At 41.1% G+C, this 17,122-nt stretch overlaps 1 protein-coding gene across 1 annotated transcript in view; it reads right to left on the bottom strand.

The window, feature by feature from the left end:
- Window positions 1-7,819, bottom strand: part of LOC129815385 (natural resistance-associated macrophage protein 2-like) — a 41,275-nt gene extending 33,456 nt beyond the window's left edge. The window contains exons 1-2 of the mRNA XM_055869162.1: window positions 7,653-7,819; window positions 688-787 (exon numbers count right to left, since the gene is read on the bottom strand). Coding sequence (XP_055725137.1) covers window positions 688-721 — 34 coding nt within the window. The 5' untranslated portion in view covers window positions 722-787; window positions 7,653-7,819. The remainder of the gene's footprint in view (window positions 1-687; window positions 788-7,652) is intronic.
- Between the last annotated feature and the right edge of the window lie 9,303 nt (window positions 7,820-17,122).

Raw genomic sequence — 17,122 nt, 5'->3', positions numbered from 1 at the left:
CTCAGGTTGGAATGTTCATTGGGCTTCTCTTCCTTCATCTCCGAAAGGTACCGCTCTCACTACGGTCTCTTTGGGTCCAAGTCTACTTCTTCTAACAGGAGCGTTGCTTACATAGGCTATATGTAGCCTACCTCACTGAATGTCTCAATAACTTCCTATTTCATTACACGAGTCAGACTCAGGATGACAAAGACGAACTTACTAACCCATTCCCCTTCAACCCATGGAAAGAAAGCTTGGTCACAACCTCCTGATTTCTATTATTGCCACATCATCATCACCCCCTCCCCCCACACACACACACAAAAACAGTCATGCAAGAACATAATAACACATCCCTTCTAAGTCCAAGGCACAAGTCCCTAAATTGAAAACCATGACCAAGCTGTTTCCCCAAAGAGCACAGTGTCACTTCAGAAGAGGGTTATCACACACACTACCGCCAAGCTTATCTCGTTGTAGTGCTGGGAGTTAATGCCCTAAAATCAGCAAGGTGAATCTCACTTTATCTTGAAAAAGGTATTGGATCGAAAATGTGCAGAGGTAAATCGTGTGTTTGGGAGTTATTTTTTCTACAATGTATTGTATATACTGGTATAGAGCCTATAGCGTACCATGTGTGCTGAGCTGACCACAGTAAGGCGTGGGAGTTAGTGTGGTGGAGTGTCTTGTTTCTGTTAACGTTACCTTCCAGGAGGTCGGCTTCCCGCTCTGTCTCCATCAGTGTGGGTTGGGGTTAAAGGGGGACGGAGGGTGAGCTCTGGAAATGCAGGGACTGGAGATCTGTCTGGAAACAGGCAACTGAAATTAAACTAAATATTAAGAGAAATATATACAGTGGGGCAAAAAAGTATTTAGTCAGCCACCAATTGTGCAAGTTCTCCCACTTAAAAAGATGAGAAAGGCATGTAATTTTCATCATAGGTACACTTCAACTATGACAGACAAAATGAGAAGGAAAAAAATCCAGAAAATCCCATTGTAGGATTTTTTATGAATTTATTTGCAAATTATGGTGGAAAATAAGTATTTGGTCAATAACAAAAGTTTCTCAATACTTTGTTATATACCCTTTGTTAGCAATGACAGAGGTCAAACGTTTTCTGTAAGTCTTCACAAGGTTTGTATACACTGTTGCTGGTATTTTGGCCCATTCCTCCATGCAGATCTCCTCTAGAGTAGTGATGTTTTGGGGCTGTTGCTGGGCAACACGGACTTTCAACTCCCTCCAAAGATTTTCTATGGGGTTGAGATCTGGAGACTGGCTAGGCCACTCCAGGATCTTGAAATTAGAGGTTGACAGATTATGATTTTTCAATGAGAATACCGATTATTGGAGGACAAAAAAAGCCGATACCGATTAAATCGGACGATTTATAAAATATATATATATCATACACACACATTTTTGTAATAATGACAATTGCAACAATACTGAATGAACAATGAACACTTTTATTTTAACTTAATATAATACATAAATACACACACACGCACACAGCTCTGAAGTGACAATGATACTGAAGAGTCTGCTTAGGAGACAAATACTCTCAACTGTTTGAATAAAAATAGAGTTTAAGTTACCTGTGATGAATGTTGAAAACAAAAACTTTAATTTATATATGCAGGAAATCCTATTTTAATAATGGGCATGGTAAGAATTGACAACCAAAGTGCGAGTCATAATTCCCATGACACCTAGCAAAATCTGAAAAGCGGTTCCTTCATTTATTCCATAGGATATTTTTAGATTCACTTAAAATAAGGTCTGTGTTTCGTGTAGGCTTACATCACCGTGCCAATTTTATAACTCTGTAGATATCCATAGGACAAGGTAACTCTGATCAATATTGGCTAAATATAAGCGAAGATACATTTTTTTTGTTGAGTGGATTTATGAAAATATGTTGACAAACGTTACCTTATCCTAGTGAGATTTACACAGGTATCAAAACGTTGAAGCGGTTTAAGCCTGCACGAAACACAGACCTTATTTGAAGTAGATCAAGACATTCTCTATGGAAGACATGAACGGTAAAATAACGAAGGAACCCCTTTCAAATTCAGCCGCAAGTTATTACAGGAATTATAACGCGTCGACTATTTCTCTCTAAACCATATACCTTTGACTAATCCGGAAACTATCACCTCGAAAACAAAACGTTTATTCCGTTCCGTATTTTATCTAACGGGTGGCATCCATGAGTCTAAATAATCCTGTTACATTGCACAACCTTCAATGTTGTCATAATTATGGAAATTTTTTGAAAATTAGTTCGCAAAGAGCCAGGCGGCCCAAACTGTTGCATATACCCTGACTCTGCGTACAATGAACGCAAGAGAAATGACACAATTTCACCTGGTTAATATTGCCTGCTAACCTGGATTTCTTTTAGCTAAATATGCAGGTTTAAAAATATATACTTGTGTATTGATTTTAAGAAAGGCATTGATGTTATTGGTTAAGTAAACATTGGAGCAATGACAGTCATTGATTGATTGTTTTTTTATAAGATAAGTTTAATGCTAGCTAGCAACTTACCTTAGCTTACTGCATTCGCTAACAGGCAGGCTCCTCGTGGAGTGCAATGTAATCAATGCAAGATTGAATCCCCCGAGCCGACAAGTTAAAAAATCTGTCGTTCTGTCCCTAAACGAGGCAGAACGTTCCTAGGCCGTCATTGAAAATAAGAAAGTGTTCTTAACTGACTTGCCTAGTTAAAAAGATTAAATAAAAAGGTGTAAAAAAATATATATATATATATTTTTTTACACCTTTTTATTTAATCTTTTTAACTAGGCAAGTCAGTTAAGAACACTTTCTTATTTTCAATGACGGCCTAGGAACGTTCTGCCTCGTTTATATATATATATATAAAAAAATACCGGCCCCCAAAAATACTGATTTCCGATTGTTATGAAAACTTGAAGTCGGCCCCGATTAATCGGCCATTCCGATTAATCGGTCGACCTCTACTTGAAATGCTTCTTACGAAGCCACTGCTTCGTTGCCCGGGCGGTGTGTTTGGGATCATTGTCATGCTGAAAGACCCAGCCATGTTTCATCTTCAATGCCCTTGCTGATGGAAGGAGGTTTTCACTCAAAATCTCACGATACATGGCCCCATTCATTCTTTCCTTTACACGGATCAGTCGTCCTGGTCCCTTTGCAGAAAAACAGCCCCAAAGCATGATGTTTCCACCCCCATGCTTCACAGTAGGTATGGTGTTCTTTGGATGCAACTCAGCATTCTTTGTCCTCCAAACACGGCGAGTTGAGTTTACCAAAAAAGTTATATTTTGGTTTCATCTGACCATATGACATTCTCCCAATCTTCTTCTGGATCATCCAAATGCTCTCTAGCAAACTTCAGACGGGCCTGGACATGTACTGGCTTAAGCAGGGGGACACGTCTGGCACTGCAGGATTTGAGTCCCTGGCGGCGTAGTGTGTTACTGACGGTAGGCTTTGTTACTTTGGTTCCAGCTCTCTGCAGGTCATTCACTAGGTCCCCCTGTGTGGTTCTGGGATTTTTGCTCACCGTTCTTGTGATCATTTTGACCCCACGGGTGAGATCTTGCGTGAAGCCCCAGATCGAGGGAGATTATCAGTGGTCTTGTATGTCTTCCATTTCCTAATAATAGGCTCCCACAGTTGATTTCTTCAAACCAAGCTGCTTACCTATTGCAGATTCAGTCTTCCCAGCCTGGTGCAGGTCTACAATTTTGTTTCTGGTGTCATTTGACAGCTCTTTGGTCTTGGCCATAGTGGAGTTTGGAGTGTGACTGTTTGAGGTTGTGGACAGGTGTCTTTTATACTGATAACAAGTTCAAACAGGTGCCATTAATACAGGTAATGAGTGGAGGACAGCGGAGCCTCTTAAAGAAGAAGTTACAGATCTGTGAGAGCCAGAAATCTTGCTTGTTTGTAGCTGACCAAATACTTATTTTCCACCATAATTTGCAAATAAATTTATTAAAAATCCTACAATGTGATTTTCTGGATTTCTCTCTCATTTTGTCTGTCATAGTTGAAGTGTACCTATGATGAAAATTACAGGCCTCTCATCTTTTTAAGTGGGAGAACTTGCACAATTGGTGGCTGACTAAATACTTTTTTGCCCCACTGTATAGTACAACACTGCAGAGACCAGTAACACTTATTTCAGGTTTGAAAAAAAGTATGCTTCCATCTCTAGCCTTAATTACTGACAAATTAAACTCTGGTCATTGTGGGTATCTGCAGGTTGTCACTCCAGTCACCCACTGAATCACAGAAGGATCAGTGTTAGTAAACAGTTGGTTTGGGATTTTATTAGGATCCCCATTAGCTGTTGCAAAAGCAGCAGCTACTCTTCCTGGGGTCCACACAAAACATAATACAGAACATCATTTGACAAGAACAGCAAGGACAGAACTACATACATTTTTTTTTTTAAGGCACACGTAGCCTACATATCAATGCATACACACAAACTATCTAGGTCAAATAGGGGAGAGGCGTTGTGCCGAGAGGTGTTGCTTTATCTGTTTTTTTAAAACCAGGTTTGCTGTTTATTTGAGCAATTTGAGATGGAAGGAAGTTCCAGGGCTCTATATAATACTGTACGTTTTCTTGAATTTGTTCTGGATATGGGACTATGAAAAGACCCCTGGTGGCATGTCTGGTAGGATAAGTGTGTATGTCAGAGCTGTGCGTAAGATGACAATGCAAACAATTTGGGATTTTCAACATATTAATGTTTCTTATAAAAATAAGAAGTGATGCAGTCAGTCTCTAGTCAACTCTTAGCCAAGAGAGACTGGCATGCATAGTATTTATATCAGCACTCTGATTACAATGAAGAGCAAAACGTGCCGCTCTGTTCTGGGCCAGCTGCAGCTTAACTAGGTCTTTCCTCGCCGCACTGGACCACACGACTGGACAATAATCAAGATTAGACAAAACAAGAGCCTGCAAAATTTGCTTTTTGGAGTGTGGTGTCAAAAAAACAGAGCATCTCTATATTAGAGCAGTGGTCCCCAAAGTTTGGGTCGGAGCCCAAGGGGTCTGTGGGACACACACACACACACACGCACACGCACACAAACTCAGCTTCAAAACTTACTCTTGAAAGTTTTAATAGTAGAATGCACAAGGTGCAATTTTGAAATTGAGTAGTGCATCATTAGTTCCTTTTGTTATGTTAGTCACTGCATACCTTAGAGAGTTATTTATAACTTATCAGAAATGTCCAGATCAACTAGCCTATGTCAGTCAGCGAATGTTTTTTTATTGGCTTTTTTTTAGCCCATAGATATAGTTGTAATTTTTTTGTCACTCAAATAACACGAGTACACAGACAGGGCAAATGTATAGAATTGCAACAACAACAAAAATGCTTTAAAACTGCAACATTTCCTTTGCACCTCATGACGAAATGTGTAGAATTGCAGGAAATAAGCTTTAAACCTGCAATATTATCTCCACCAACAAGACGGGTGTCAACAGTTTGTGTCATGAACAGTGCTTGTGTCCATAGAAAAATTTCAATGCTGGAAGCCCCCCGAGTGAAAAAGTTTGGGAATACCTGGGATAGAGTTCCATTTCTTTCCACCATTTCTCCACTTGGGTCTAAATACTGCTCTGACAGAGAAGAGCAGGACCGCTATAGAAAATGGTGAGAGGCTGACTGGTGCATGCTTTAATTTGTAGCATTAGACCAGATCTTACACAAGACAAGATAAACTAAACAAAAGTAACCTAGAAAAAAAGTATTCATTACAATGGGAAATAAGCACTCTTGAAACTTGTATCAATAGCCCATGACAGGAAACTGATATTGATGCTGCTGAGTAACTAGTTCTGCAACAGCAAAATGACTCAGCAAATGCACATGACTACTTCATTCAAGTTTAAAGTCACATGTACAAGTACAGTGAAACGCCTTTCTAGCAAGCTCTAACCCCAACAGTGTCGTAATCAATAACAATGTAATACAAAAAATATTACCCTGTGAGAATATTTGGTACAAAAGCCTTAAATTGACCCTAATATGGTCTCTGTGGTTAGAATACATATGATTCAGTAGCCACTGACCAAATTTCACTTCCCTCAACGAGAAGTTAACAAAAACCTCCTGACATTCACACAGTGTACCTTCAACACTTCACAAATGAACAAACAAGAAATAAATAAATAGATCAGGAGACGCTATCCTGTCAACCTTGGGCAAACACCCCTATCAATGTAAATAAAATAAGTTGTACAACACCTGTGTATATACACTCAGTCAAAATTGTCAAATCAGAAGCCAGATCACTCATTCTTCCCAAGAAACAGAAGCATGAGACAGAAGAATGAGGGCTGTGAAAGCGTGCAACTATCAAGTCATATGACTCATTGAAAACTTGGGGTGGGAGAGAGAGAACAGAGTGGGCAGTTTGCTCTCCCCCTAACCGGGGGCCTTTCCTCTCCCCAACAGACCTAATCTGTGAAAAACAGCTCACTCTATATCTATGTCACCTCCCTAACGGAACAAGGACCTTGCACACACACCCATCTACCCATCTCTTTTAAGGTATAGAGCCTAGGAAGAAAACACAAGGCTATATATATTAGGCTATATTCCTCACATGACACAAGGAGTAGGCTTGAAATCAGGAAACAGAACAGTTTGGCCTAGAAATGTCTGAGGGCTGAATAAATGCCTGTGGCAACAGTCTGGCAAGTTTAAAACATGTTATAGTTTGTCCAAATCAATGATTAGGCCTACATATCTGTCAAACCAAGGTCAGCCTGACCATTTTCAGATCAAATCTCAAAGGTTGTGGTTTAAACAGTGAAGTGATTAAAGGTTTGACATGATATTTATTCAACCTTGTGCAATGTAAAAACTGTCCATTTAATTTCCATCTACACTGCATACACTATATGTATTTATTTTAAGCTGTTTGGTGGCATGGGCTCACTTTGACATTGAAACCCAGTCAATAACAAATGACTAGCAAGCAAGTGTGGTTAATAACTGGATAGGAAGGGGGAGCAGAAAGTCTAGACATTTATATGGCAGCTATCTGAAATTAAGTAAAAGTAAGCGTCAAAGGAGTACCATAAACTCATGGAATCTGAGCAAAGACGTGATTGTGACTTTCCTTTTGAGCCTGCTTATGATCAATGTAAGAAGTCAGATGAGTAACTACATCTGCCAAATTTCCTGGCTGATCAATATTCTGACGTCTATACTTACTGTTATATATCTTAACAAACATAGATTATCGCCAAAACCTTGGATAGGTAGCTAGCTAACCACAGGTAAACTAGCTACATTCCCCGGCTAGCGCTGGAACATTGGGTAACTAACGTTAACATAGACTCTAGCTGGCTAGTTCCCAAACGTGTAACTTAGTTAGCTTACTTATGCTGCATTAATAATATAATACTACAAATAAGTGTTACTTAATTTACATAGCTGTCTACTTACATTTTACAGTAAATAATTGACAGCTAACTAACTAACCAGCTAGTTAGTTCACTTTGACCTATGATGTGGCAAGCAATTAGCCTAGCTAGCTAGCGTTAACTTGGATGCCATGGTGTTAGCCGGCTAGCAAGCTAGATGTAAAGTTCAAGTAAAACAAGCACCGGAATGAATGGATCAACGTCGTCTTACCTGGATATAGCTTATGTACAAAACGTGTGTTCATGTCAATTTCATTACGTTAAATAACGAATAGATAAACTGACATGACAGTAGGACGTTTCCATTGACCCAGGCTTATTCGACAAAAGACATGTCGTAAAAAAAAGAAGTAATTGCGACATGTGCAATGGAAACTGCAATTTCTAAAGATCGACAACATTTTTATCCGTTAGACTGAGGTGGATTTTTTTTATTTTGTCGAACTTTCTTAATTGCGACAAATTATGGAAACATTATTTTTTTCCTCGAATAAATAATGATTGCTGAATCATTTGAAGATACGCGGTGACATCGCGTGCCCAGTGTAACGTAACTATAAAGCTCAACTCCACGATTAATTCTAAATGCGAAATATTTTTTTCTTCTAATATAAAAATGTGTCTTTGCAGGATAATGATTGTCCTGACTTTCAAGAATGCCTGAATTGCTTCACCTTGCTTTTCTGGTTTGCTGGCAATTTTTGTAAAGCCTACATTATGAGATTATTTGTATTTGTCAACTGCAGCCAAGCATCGATTATCATGTCACTAGAATAAGACCATCGATATTTATTGGAAAGGAGCAACAAGCTCATCTCCTTGCACTTTCACCACCCTATGAAGTTCATCATCATTTCGTTTCATCTGTAGCCTAACAAACTGCATGTTTTCCTGACGAGTCGTAGTGGGAGATCCACACAAAATGTCGTGACTCCAAGTTTACTTTGATATGGTTATTATATCAATATTTTCGCATAAAAGCGTTTCTACCGATATATTTAATATATAATTATTAATATACGCCTACTGTATGATAGGTATCAAATTAATTAGCTAACTAAAAAGTTAGCCTGCCTAGCTGGAACTTCTGAAAAAGAACATGTTTTAGTTCTACAATTTCCAAACGATAACACAACAAAAACATATTTACTTTTTACAAGACGTGTTTTTGCCGTCATGTACATTAGTATCACAATTTCTAACTTATTTGCATTCATTTTTACTTACACTTGTATGTTGACTTCTCTATTGACGTTGGTTTTAAGTTTTGGCGGACATTTCTTAGCGGATGTACAATCGTCGCGAATTTAATTATGGGGAGTTTCAGGCCCCGGAGTGAACCTATTTGTACACTCCGTCTACCGTCCACTAAAAAGACAAACCCTCGTCCAGTAACCCTCGCCTTATACCCTTGGGGGAATACCCGTCGCCATCTTGGTAGGTGGTCCAAATGTTTTGCGAGTGTACAATTATGTTCTCTCCGAGGCCTGAAACTCACCAATTAGTGATGGGCATTCCGGGTCTTTTCAGTGAGGCAGCTCGTTCGGCTCTGCTCACCAAAAAGAGCTGGCTATTTTGACTCCCAAACGGCTCTTTAAAAAATATATGTTTTATATTTTTTCAAGTCAAACTGTTTGCGATAGTTTGACTATGATTGGTGTTAAGACAATTCTAATTAAATTATTAAATGAAATCATACTCTACCTTAACCACAATGTATTTAAAAATGCATTGGTTTGTTATGAAAAAGAATGCTATTAAATATTTGTATTTAAAGTACAACTTTTTAATGTATATAAACAAAGTGCATATAAATGTAACAATTCAAAACGAATACAATCTGAACAACATAAAAATAGAATATTGCACCATATCAAAGAAAAATAAATAACAATGTGCAAACTGCAGCATCACACTTAAAACATTAAACGGGTCCTCTTTTCTCTCTTCTTTATTGCCATGTTATAACAAGCAGCACACAAGCAGCACACAATAATGGTGTAGTAATAACTGCTTACTGTACCTCTCTCCACTGATCTCCACAGTGATCTGCTCAAAGGGTTCCAGGACTCTGCACACCTCCTCCACCACCTCCCATTCCTCTTGGGTCAGAGCATCAACAGGTGCATTGACAATGGCCAGGGTAGAGATGATGGCATCCTTTGACTCAAGAAACCACTTCAACATATAAAATGTTGAATTCCACCTTGTAGTGCAGTCTTGTTTAGGTCTCAGTTCAGGCATCCCCATCTGGCGTTGTGTAGACTTTAGTTTTTCAGCACCTACTGTGCTCCTGTGGAAGTATTCCACAGCTGCTTTCACTTTGTCCACAGTGGGCTTCATCGCCTTCAGAGCATCTCTTACAATCATGTTGATTGTGTGGGCAAGACATGGATGATGGGTCCATTTTAAGATTTTCATGGCTTTGGTTATGTTAGCTGCACTGTCGCTAACACAACAGACCACTTTTCCATATACTTGCCATTCTCTGGCCACTCTCAACAGTTCCTCTGCCAAGTTCTCTGAGGTGTGTCTGTCGCTGAACTCAAAGCAGTCCAGAAGACAGCTAGACATCGAAAAATCTTCAATGAAGTGACATGTAACCGACATGTAAGAAGTGGTTACCCTTGATGTCCAGCAGTCAGTGGTAAGGCAAACTGCAGTAGCTTTTTGGACTCTTTCCCGCACTGAAGCCTGTGTGCTCTCATACAGTTGTGGAATAAATGATTTTGAAAGGGTTTTCCTGCTTGGAATTGTGTACATTGGATTTAGACTATTGCTATCATTTCTAAAATCTCTGTCCTCCATGATCGAAAATGGCTGGAAATCGGTGGCAATCATTTTAGCCAATGCAATATCAATTTGGCCTTGTTTTTCTAATGACATAGACTGGCATAAACTGGTCTATAGAAGACTGCGTTGCTGTGGGTCGCGGAGTAGGCCTACTTGACTGAGTGGATACATCTCGACCACTATCACTAGCAGGCTCGCTAGTTTCTCGAAGCTCCGCTACAGCTTGCTTCACAGTTCGCATATGCCGGTGTAGGCTGTGCATAGAACCGGCTTTATATGAGATTTTATTTTGGCAAATTCTACTCTGTGCTCTTGTAACAGTATAACTTTAGTCCGTATCCTCGCGCGAACCAGGGACCCTCTGCACACATCAACAACAGTCACCCACGAAGCATCGTTACCCATCGCTCCACAAAAGCCACGGCCCTTGCAGAGCAAGGGGAACCACTACTTCAAGGTCTCAGAGCAAGAGACGTCACCGATTGAAAGGCTATTAGCGCGCACCACCGCTAACTAGATAGCCATTTCACATCGTTTACACTCTGACATTGTCTACATTATTAAAATGCATCCAAATGCTACTGTGCTTCAGACTAATTTCCCAGCTGTTGTTTTCAAAGCTGTCCTTCCTCTCGCTCCTCTAGCCGAGTGATCATAGGAGTCCAATGAGTAGTTAGGCTGGCTGGAGACACAGCGATTCAGACACATAGCGGGTTGGGGCTAGCAAGCTAGCAGAAGGGCCTTAGAGGGACGTCGCGACGGAAGAAGTCTGTTATAGCCTCCTCGTGCGGAGCCTCCTCGTGCTGTTACGTCAGTAGTCCAGTTGTGATGGATTAGTAGGGTTCCGTGTAGTAAAGGGATCCAGTCCAATTGGCAAAATAGGTATAGTGGCCCAGAAAATTGGCCGATGGTTTCTCTTCAGCCAACAGTCCAATATGCTCCAGACAGCTAGGGGGCCGCGGCTAGCAGGCTAGCAGATGGGCATTCAGGGGACGTCGCGACGTAGTAGCCAGTTGAAGAACCCCCTCGGGCGGATTACTTCGGTAGTCCAGTCGTGAAGGATCTACGGGTCTCCGGACCGGCAGTAAAAGGGGTCCAGGCCAATTGGCAAAATATGTATTGTAAGAAAATATTTGCATGACCTAGGCAGCTCAAAAGAAGATTTGTATAGGATACTTTTCAAAATTCAATAGTTATACAATAAAAAATAGCCAACATTAAATTCTATGAGAATAATTCCAATGTGTTTTACTCATTTCCACATGAAGGAAATGTAATCTCTGTGATATATGAATGAATTGTTTATGAAATATTTCAGATACCTTGCTAAAAGTAGGAAAAATGAGTTGTTTATTGTTGTGTCATGTCAATCATGAAGAGGACATACTGTATCGATACTTCAAATGGCGACCAATACAATAAACAAATTCTTGACTTGTTGAAAATGATATATTACACAGACTATATTATGGTTTATTTTTTATTTTTTATATTTTTTTTATTAAAACTGCACAATTATTGAAACATAATTACAGTGGGGCAAAAAAGTATTTAGTCAGCCACCAATTGTGCAAGTTCTCCCACTTAAAAAGATGAGAGAGGCCTGTAATTTTCATCATAGGTACACTTCAACTATGACAGACAAAATTAGAAAAAAATTTCCAGAAAATCACATTGTAGGATTTTTAATGAATTTATTTGCAAATTATGGTGGAAAATAAGTATTTGGTCACCTACAAACAAGCAAGACTTCTGGCTCTCACAGACCTGTAACTTCTTCTTTAAGAGGCTCATCTGTCCTCCACTCGTTCCCTGTATTAATGGGACCTGTTTGAACTTCTTATCAGTATAAAAGACACCTGTCCACAACCTCAAACAGTCACACTCCAAACTCCACTATGGCCAAGACCAAAGAGCTGTCAAATGACACCAGAAACAAAATTGTAGACCTGCACCAGGCTGGGAAGACTGAATCTGCAATAGGTAAGCAGCTTGGTTTGAAGAAATCAACTGTGGGAGCAATTATTAGGAAATGGAAGACATACAAGACCACTGATAATCTCCCTCGATCTGGGGCTCCACGCAAGATCTCACCCCGTGGGGTCAAAATGATCACAAGAACGGTGAGCAAAAATCCCAGAACCACACGGGGGGACCTAGTGAATGACCTGCAGAGAGCTGGGACCAAAGTAACAAAGCCTACCATCAGTAACACACTACGCCTCCAGGGACTCAAATCCTGCAGTGCCAGACGTGTCCCCCTGCTTAAGCCAGTACATGTCCAGGCCCGTCTGAAGTTTGCTAGAGAGCATTTGGATGATCCAGAAGAAGATTGGGAGAATGTCATATGGTCAGATGAAACCAAAATATAACTTTTTTGGTAAAAACTCAACTCGTCGTGTTTGGAGGAAAAATAATGCTGAGTTGCATCCAAAGAACACCATACCTACTGTGAAGCATGGGGGTGGAAACACCATGCTTTGGGGCTGTTTTTCTGCAAAGGGACCAGGACGACTGATCCGTGTAAAGGAAAGAATGAATGGGGCCATGTATCGTGAGATTTTGAGTGAAAACCTCCTTCCATCAGCAAGGGCATTGAAGATCAAACGTGGCTGGGTCTTTCAGCATGACAATGATCCCAAACACACCGCCCGGGCAACGAAGGAGTGGTTTTGTAAGAAGCATTTCAAGGTCCTGGAGTGGCCTAGCCAGTCTCCAGATCTCAACCCCATAGAAAATCTTTGGAGGGAGTTGAAAGTCCGTGTTGCCCAGCAACAGCCCCAAAACATCACTGCTCTAGAGGAGATCTGCATGGAGGAATGGGCCAAAATACCAGCAACAGTGTGTGAAAACCTTGTGAAGACTTACAGAAAACGTTTGACCTCTGTCATTGCCAACAAAAGGTATATAACAAAGTATTGAGAAACTTTTGTTATTGACCAAATACTTATTTTCCACCATAATTTGCAAATAAATTCATAAAAAATCCTACAATGGGATTTTCTGGAATTTTTTTTCTCATTTTGTCTGTCATAGTTGAAGTGTACCTATGATGAAAATTACAGGCCTCTCTCATCTTTTTAAGTGGGAGAACTTGCACAATTGGTGGCTGACTAAATACTTTTTTGCCCCACTGTATGTCAAAATGCATCATACTAAATGCACATTTCTAAGCCAATAATCTCACATCATAAATATTCATGGAAAAAGTAGCTTTATTCCCAAGCACAGCAAATAGATTGTGACCATTGAGAGATGCTTTGGCAATAACTACACCCTGCCATACAACAAATCTCAGAGGTCTTGCAAAATGCCCTTTAAAACTTCTTAGCGCTAGGGGTCAGAATTTTTATATATTTTTTAAATAACGTGCCCAACGTAAACGGACATTTTCTCTGGCCCAGATCGTAGAATATGCATATAATTTACAGATTAGGATAGAAAACACTCCAAAGTTTCCAAAACTGTCCAAATATTGTCTGTGAGTATAACAATACTTATTCTGCAAGCGAAACCCTGAGAAAATGTAACCCGGAAGTGATATATATTTTTTTTTTAACTGTGTTTCCTGGCCCGTCTAACCTCCATTTAAAGGGGTATCAACCAGATTCCTTTTCCAATGGCTTCCTCAGGCTGTGACCAGGCTTTAGACATAGTTTCAGGCTTTTATTTTGAAAAATGAGCAAGTTTTTTCAAAAGTAGCCAGGTGTCCTCTGAATATTTCCTGCGCTGGAGAGAGGGACACCCCATTTTCCTTTTGTCTCTTAAAGGGGCAATCTGTATTTGCTATAGATTCGACTTATAAGTTAATTATATGTCCCCATTAATTCTTGAAAAATAACTTAGAAATGCCTCAAGAGCATAGGTCGACTGTTGTACCCCATCAGAACCCAAAATATAACCTTGTTTTATTCCAGTATTTGTAAACAAAGTAAATGTAAACACACTGTATAGCCTCAAAACATGTTTAAAACCATATTTGTAATATCATGGCTGGTCAGTCCTTGCATCCCTAGCTCTGTATATGAATTTGAGGGTTACATTTCTCCAGACCATCTCTCAGCTTTTTAGCAATACTGTGATGGGACGCCTTGTTATTGTTTCAACTGCTGATTGCCGCTTTAATAAAATAAATACCCTTATTCTACTATTTGAAATTCTGTATATCTATAAATAGTCAGAGCCCAGACACATAGACGTTTCCTCAATCTCAATATAAGGCTCTGAAGGAATTTAAAATGCCAATTAGCTAATTCAAAATGTTATGCAATTTCATGCTCTGATAGCATGATATACCTCTTGCAGTCCTACCTATTGACTTGACTGACAGAGAATATCCTCCTGAGAGAACTTCTCCATTAAGAATAAGTCACAGGATTTTTTGTTGTTCAAAAGGTTATTTCCTGTTGCCACATTGCTGCTCCACATCTCCTTAACACTTTCCACCACCTCAGTGTATTGTGTACTGTAAACTGTTTCACCATTATTATGGTGTTGCCCATTATCACTTTCCTCTAGCCCCTCTACTATCATGCATCCACACTGACCCTCGTCACCCATAACGTTCTGTACCATCACTCATTCATATATCTTTATGCACATATTCTTTATCCCTTTACACTTGTGTGTATAAGGAAGTAGTTGTGGAATTGTTAGGTTAGATTACTTGTTGGTTATTACTGCATTGTCGGAACTAGAAGCACAAGCATTTCGCTACACTCGCATTAACATCTGCTAGCCATGTGTATGTGACAAATAAAATTGACTCTCTACTATATGCCTTTCCTCAATTTGCATTATTGTCACCTGTGTCTCAGACAGATACCCCTTGTTTTGACAAGGCTCAGCTGTGTCCCTCACCTCCCTGTCTCTCTCATCATCTCCCTCCCCCTCCACTACAACATATCTCTTTAGCCCAACAGTGCCGTTCCATTCCGCTCCCTCAGCAACACAGTGCTTCATGTTGGTGTCAGGCTCCTCCTTACTGATGATCTCAGCTTCACAATCTGTCTCCTCCTCAGTCTCTGTCTAAGAGTCAAACTCTCCCTCGGCCCCCATGATGACCGTGTCCCCTGAGCTGTGGCTGTTTGTGCTGCTGCAGGAGAGCGTGTCAGCTTTAGCTGGCCCACTGGGCTCTCTCTCACTGCATTTTTTATCCTGTGTTGACGTTAATCAAAATGTGTCCCTTTTCGTGATCCCTTTGCACCTCTCAGTCCTTTGCTACTTCAAGGGAGCTTTCGCCAGACCTGAAAATCATCCCCTGTCTCAGGCTATCACTACTCTGGAACAACATATCCCCAATGCCCAAATAAAATTATTCATATAGTGCAGCACCATCCTCCCCAGCACTTTCTGGATCCCACAGCTCACGTCCCTCTTCCTCATTTTCTGAGTCAGGGGCTGTGTCCTTCCGGATGCATTTCACTGCATCCCAGAGGGACTTGGGGTATTGCGGCTCCTCTTAATGTGTGGTGAGTGTGGTGGATATGGACAGGACAGGGGTAAAGGCCTCGGCCAGTATCTCTAGGCTCCAGGTTCTAGAGGAGGGTTCTGGAGGGGGAGAGTGGGACCGAGGGAGATGGAGGGGAAGAGCGGGACTGAGGGAGGGGGAGATGGGAATTGGGACAGGGAAATGGAGTCTAAGTGTTCAGTAGGAGGGTAATCAGGGTGAAGGGGTAAGCTTATATCTGAGGGAGAGGGTGGATCTTCAGGAAGAGACAGGGGGTCTATGTTAGACTTAGGGAGGGAAGATAATGAAATGAACTGGGAGGGTAAAGTCAACAAGTGATGAGAGGAAGAGGAGGGTCTTGAATTAGAGGGGGAGGTAGCATTTAAAGGTGAGTGTGGGGGAGAATCAGGGTTACTTAGAGGTGGGTTGAGGCAATGTGAGATGGGTGGGGGGAAAACATCATCACCAAATTGACCTGCTTCCTGGCAAGGATTGAATGGGGGCTCGTTTGTGCTACCTGTCTCTTGTAAAGGCTTCACCTTTACGTCAGGCAGACAGTCACTGGAGTTCTCCACAGAGGCATCACATGTTGGTTCCCTCAGCTCCATCTTGGGCTCTGCAACTATATCTGGTGCCGACTGGTCATCTAAAGTGACATCAGCGTCTTTAGCAGAAAAATAATCTTCAGTGACACCAATCTCAGGCGATGCCTCTGACACTGGCTCCTTCAGAGTAACCTCAGGAAGGCACTCAAGGGTGTCATTATTCTCATCTTTTGGCAGCTGTTGCATCTCAACCTTTTCTGTTTTATCCTGAACGCTGTAGTTCAGAAAAGGGATCCCCAAAATCCTCTCAGCACGCTCCTCCCAGGTCTCATTGTCAGGGATCGAAGGTGAGGGCAAGAGCGATTCAGAGAGTTGGCTTGTCTCTATCTGCTGAGGCAAGCCATGGCTTCTTTAGTGGTATATTTCTCAGAATGTTGCATTACTGGTGAAATGTTATGTGGGGCATTATAAGGTGGAGGTGGAATGTAGCCTGGAGGTTGAGTAAACAACCTCTTCTGGTAGCTTGTCTCATTCTCCTTGGTGTCTGATGGGTATGTTGTATAAGGAATGACCGGCTCAGACAAGCGGTGGCACATAGTTTGCTGTGTGTCCCTCCTCTCCCACTGTCCCCATTGTCTTGGCTGAAGAGGTAGTCCCGCCAGATGCATTGCACTTGCTATGGGTTCTGCGCCACTTCTGTTGCCCGATGATTCTCTCTCCAGGACTCTCTCACTCTCCGGCGCCCCCTCGTCCCCCACCCTCAGCCCTGCCTCCAGGCGTCTCTTCCTAGGGAGTGAGTGGCTGCAACGGGCCGCCCAGGCCTCCAGCTCCCGATAGTTACTGTCACTCAGACTTCTCTTGGCTGGCTCCCTCCTGTAGCGGACAGGACTACAG

This window comes from Salvelinus fontinalis, chromosome 18 (genome assembly GCF_029448725.1).
Source record: "Salvelinus fontinalis isolate EN_2023a chromosome 18, ASM2944872v1, whole genome shotgun sequence".
Lineage (NCBI taxonomy): Eukaryota > Metazoa > Chordata > Actinopteri > Salmoniformes > Salmonidae > Salvelinus > Salvelinus fontinalis.
The sequence above is the reverse complement of the archived record's forward strand: the minus strand, read 5'-3'. Positions and strand labels throughout refer to the sequence as shown.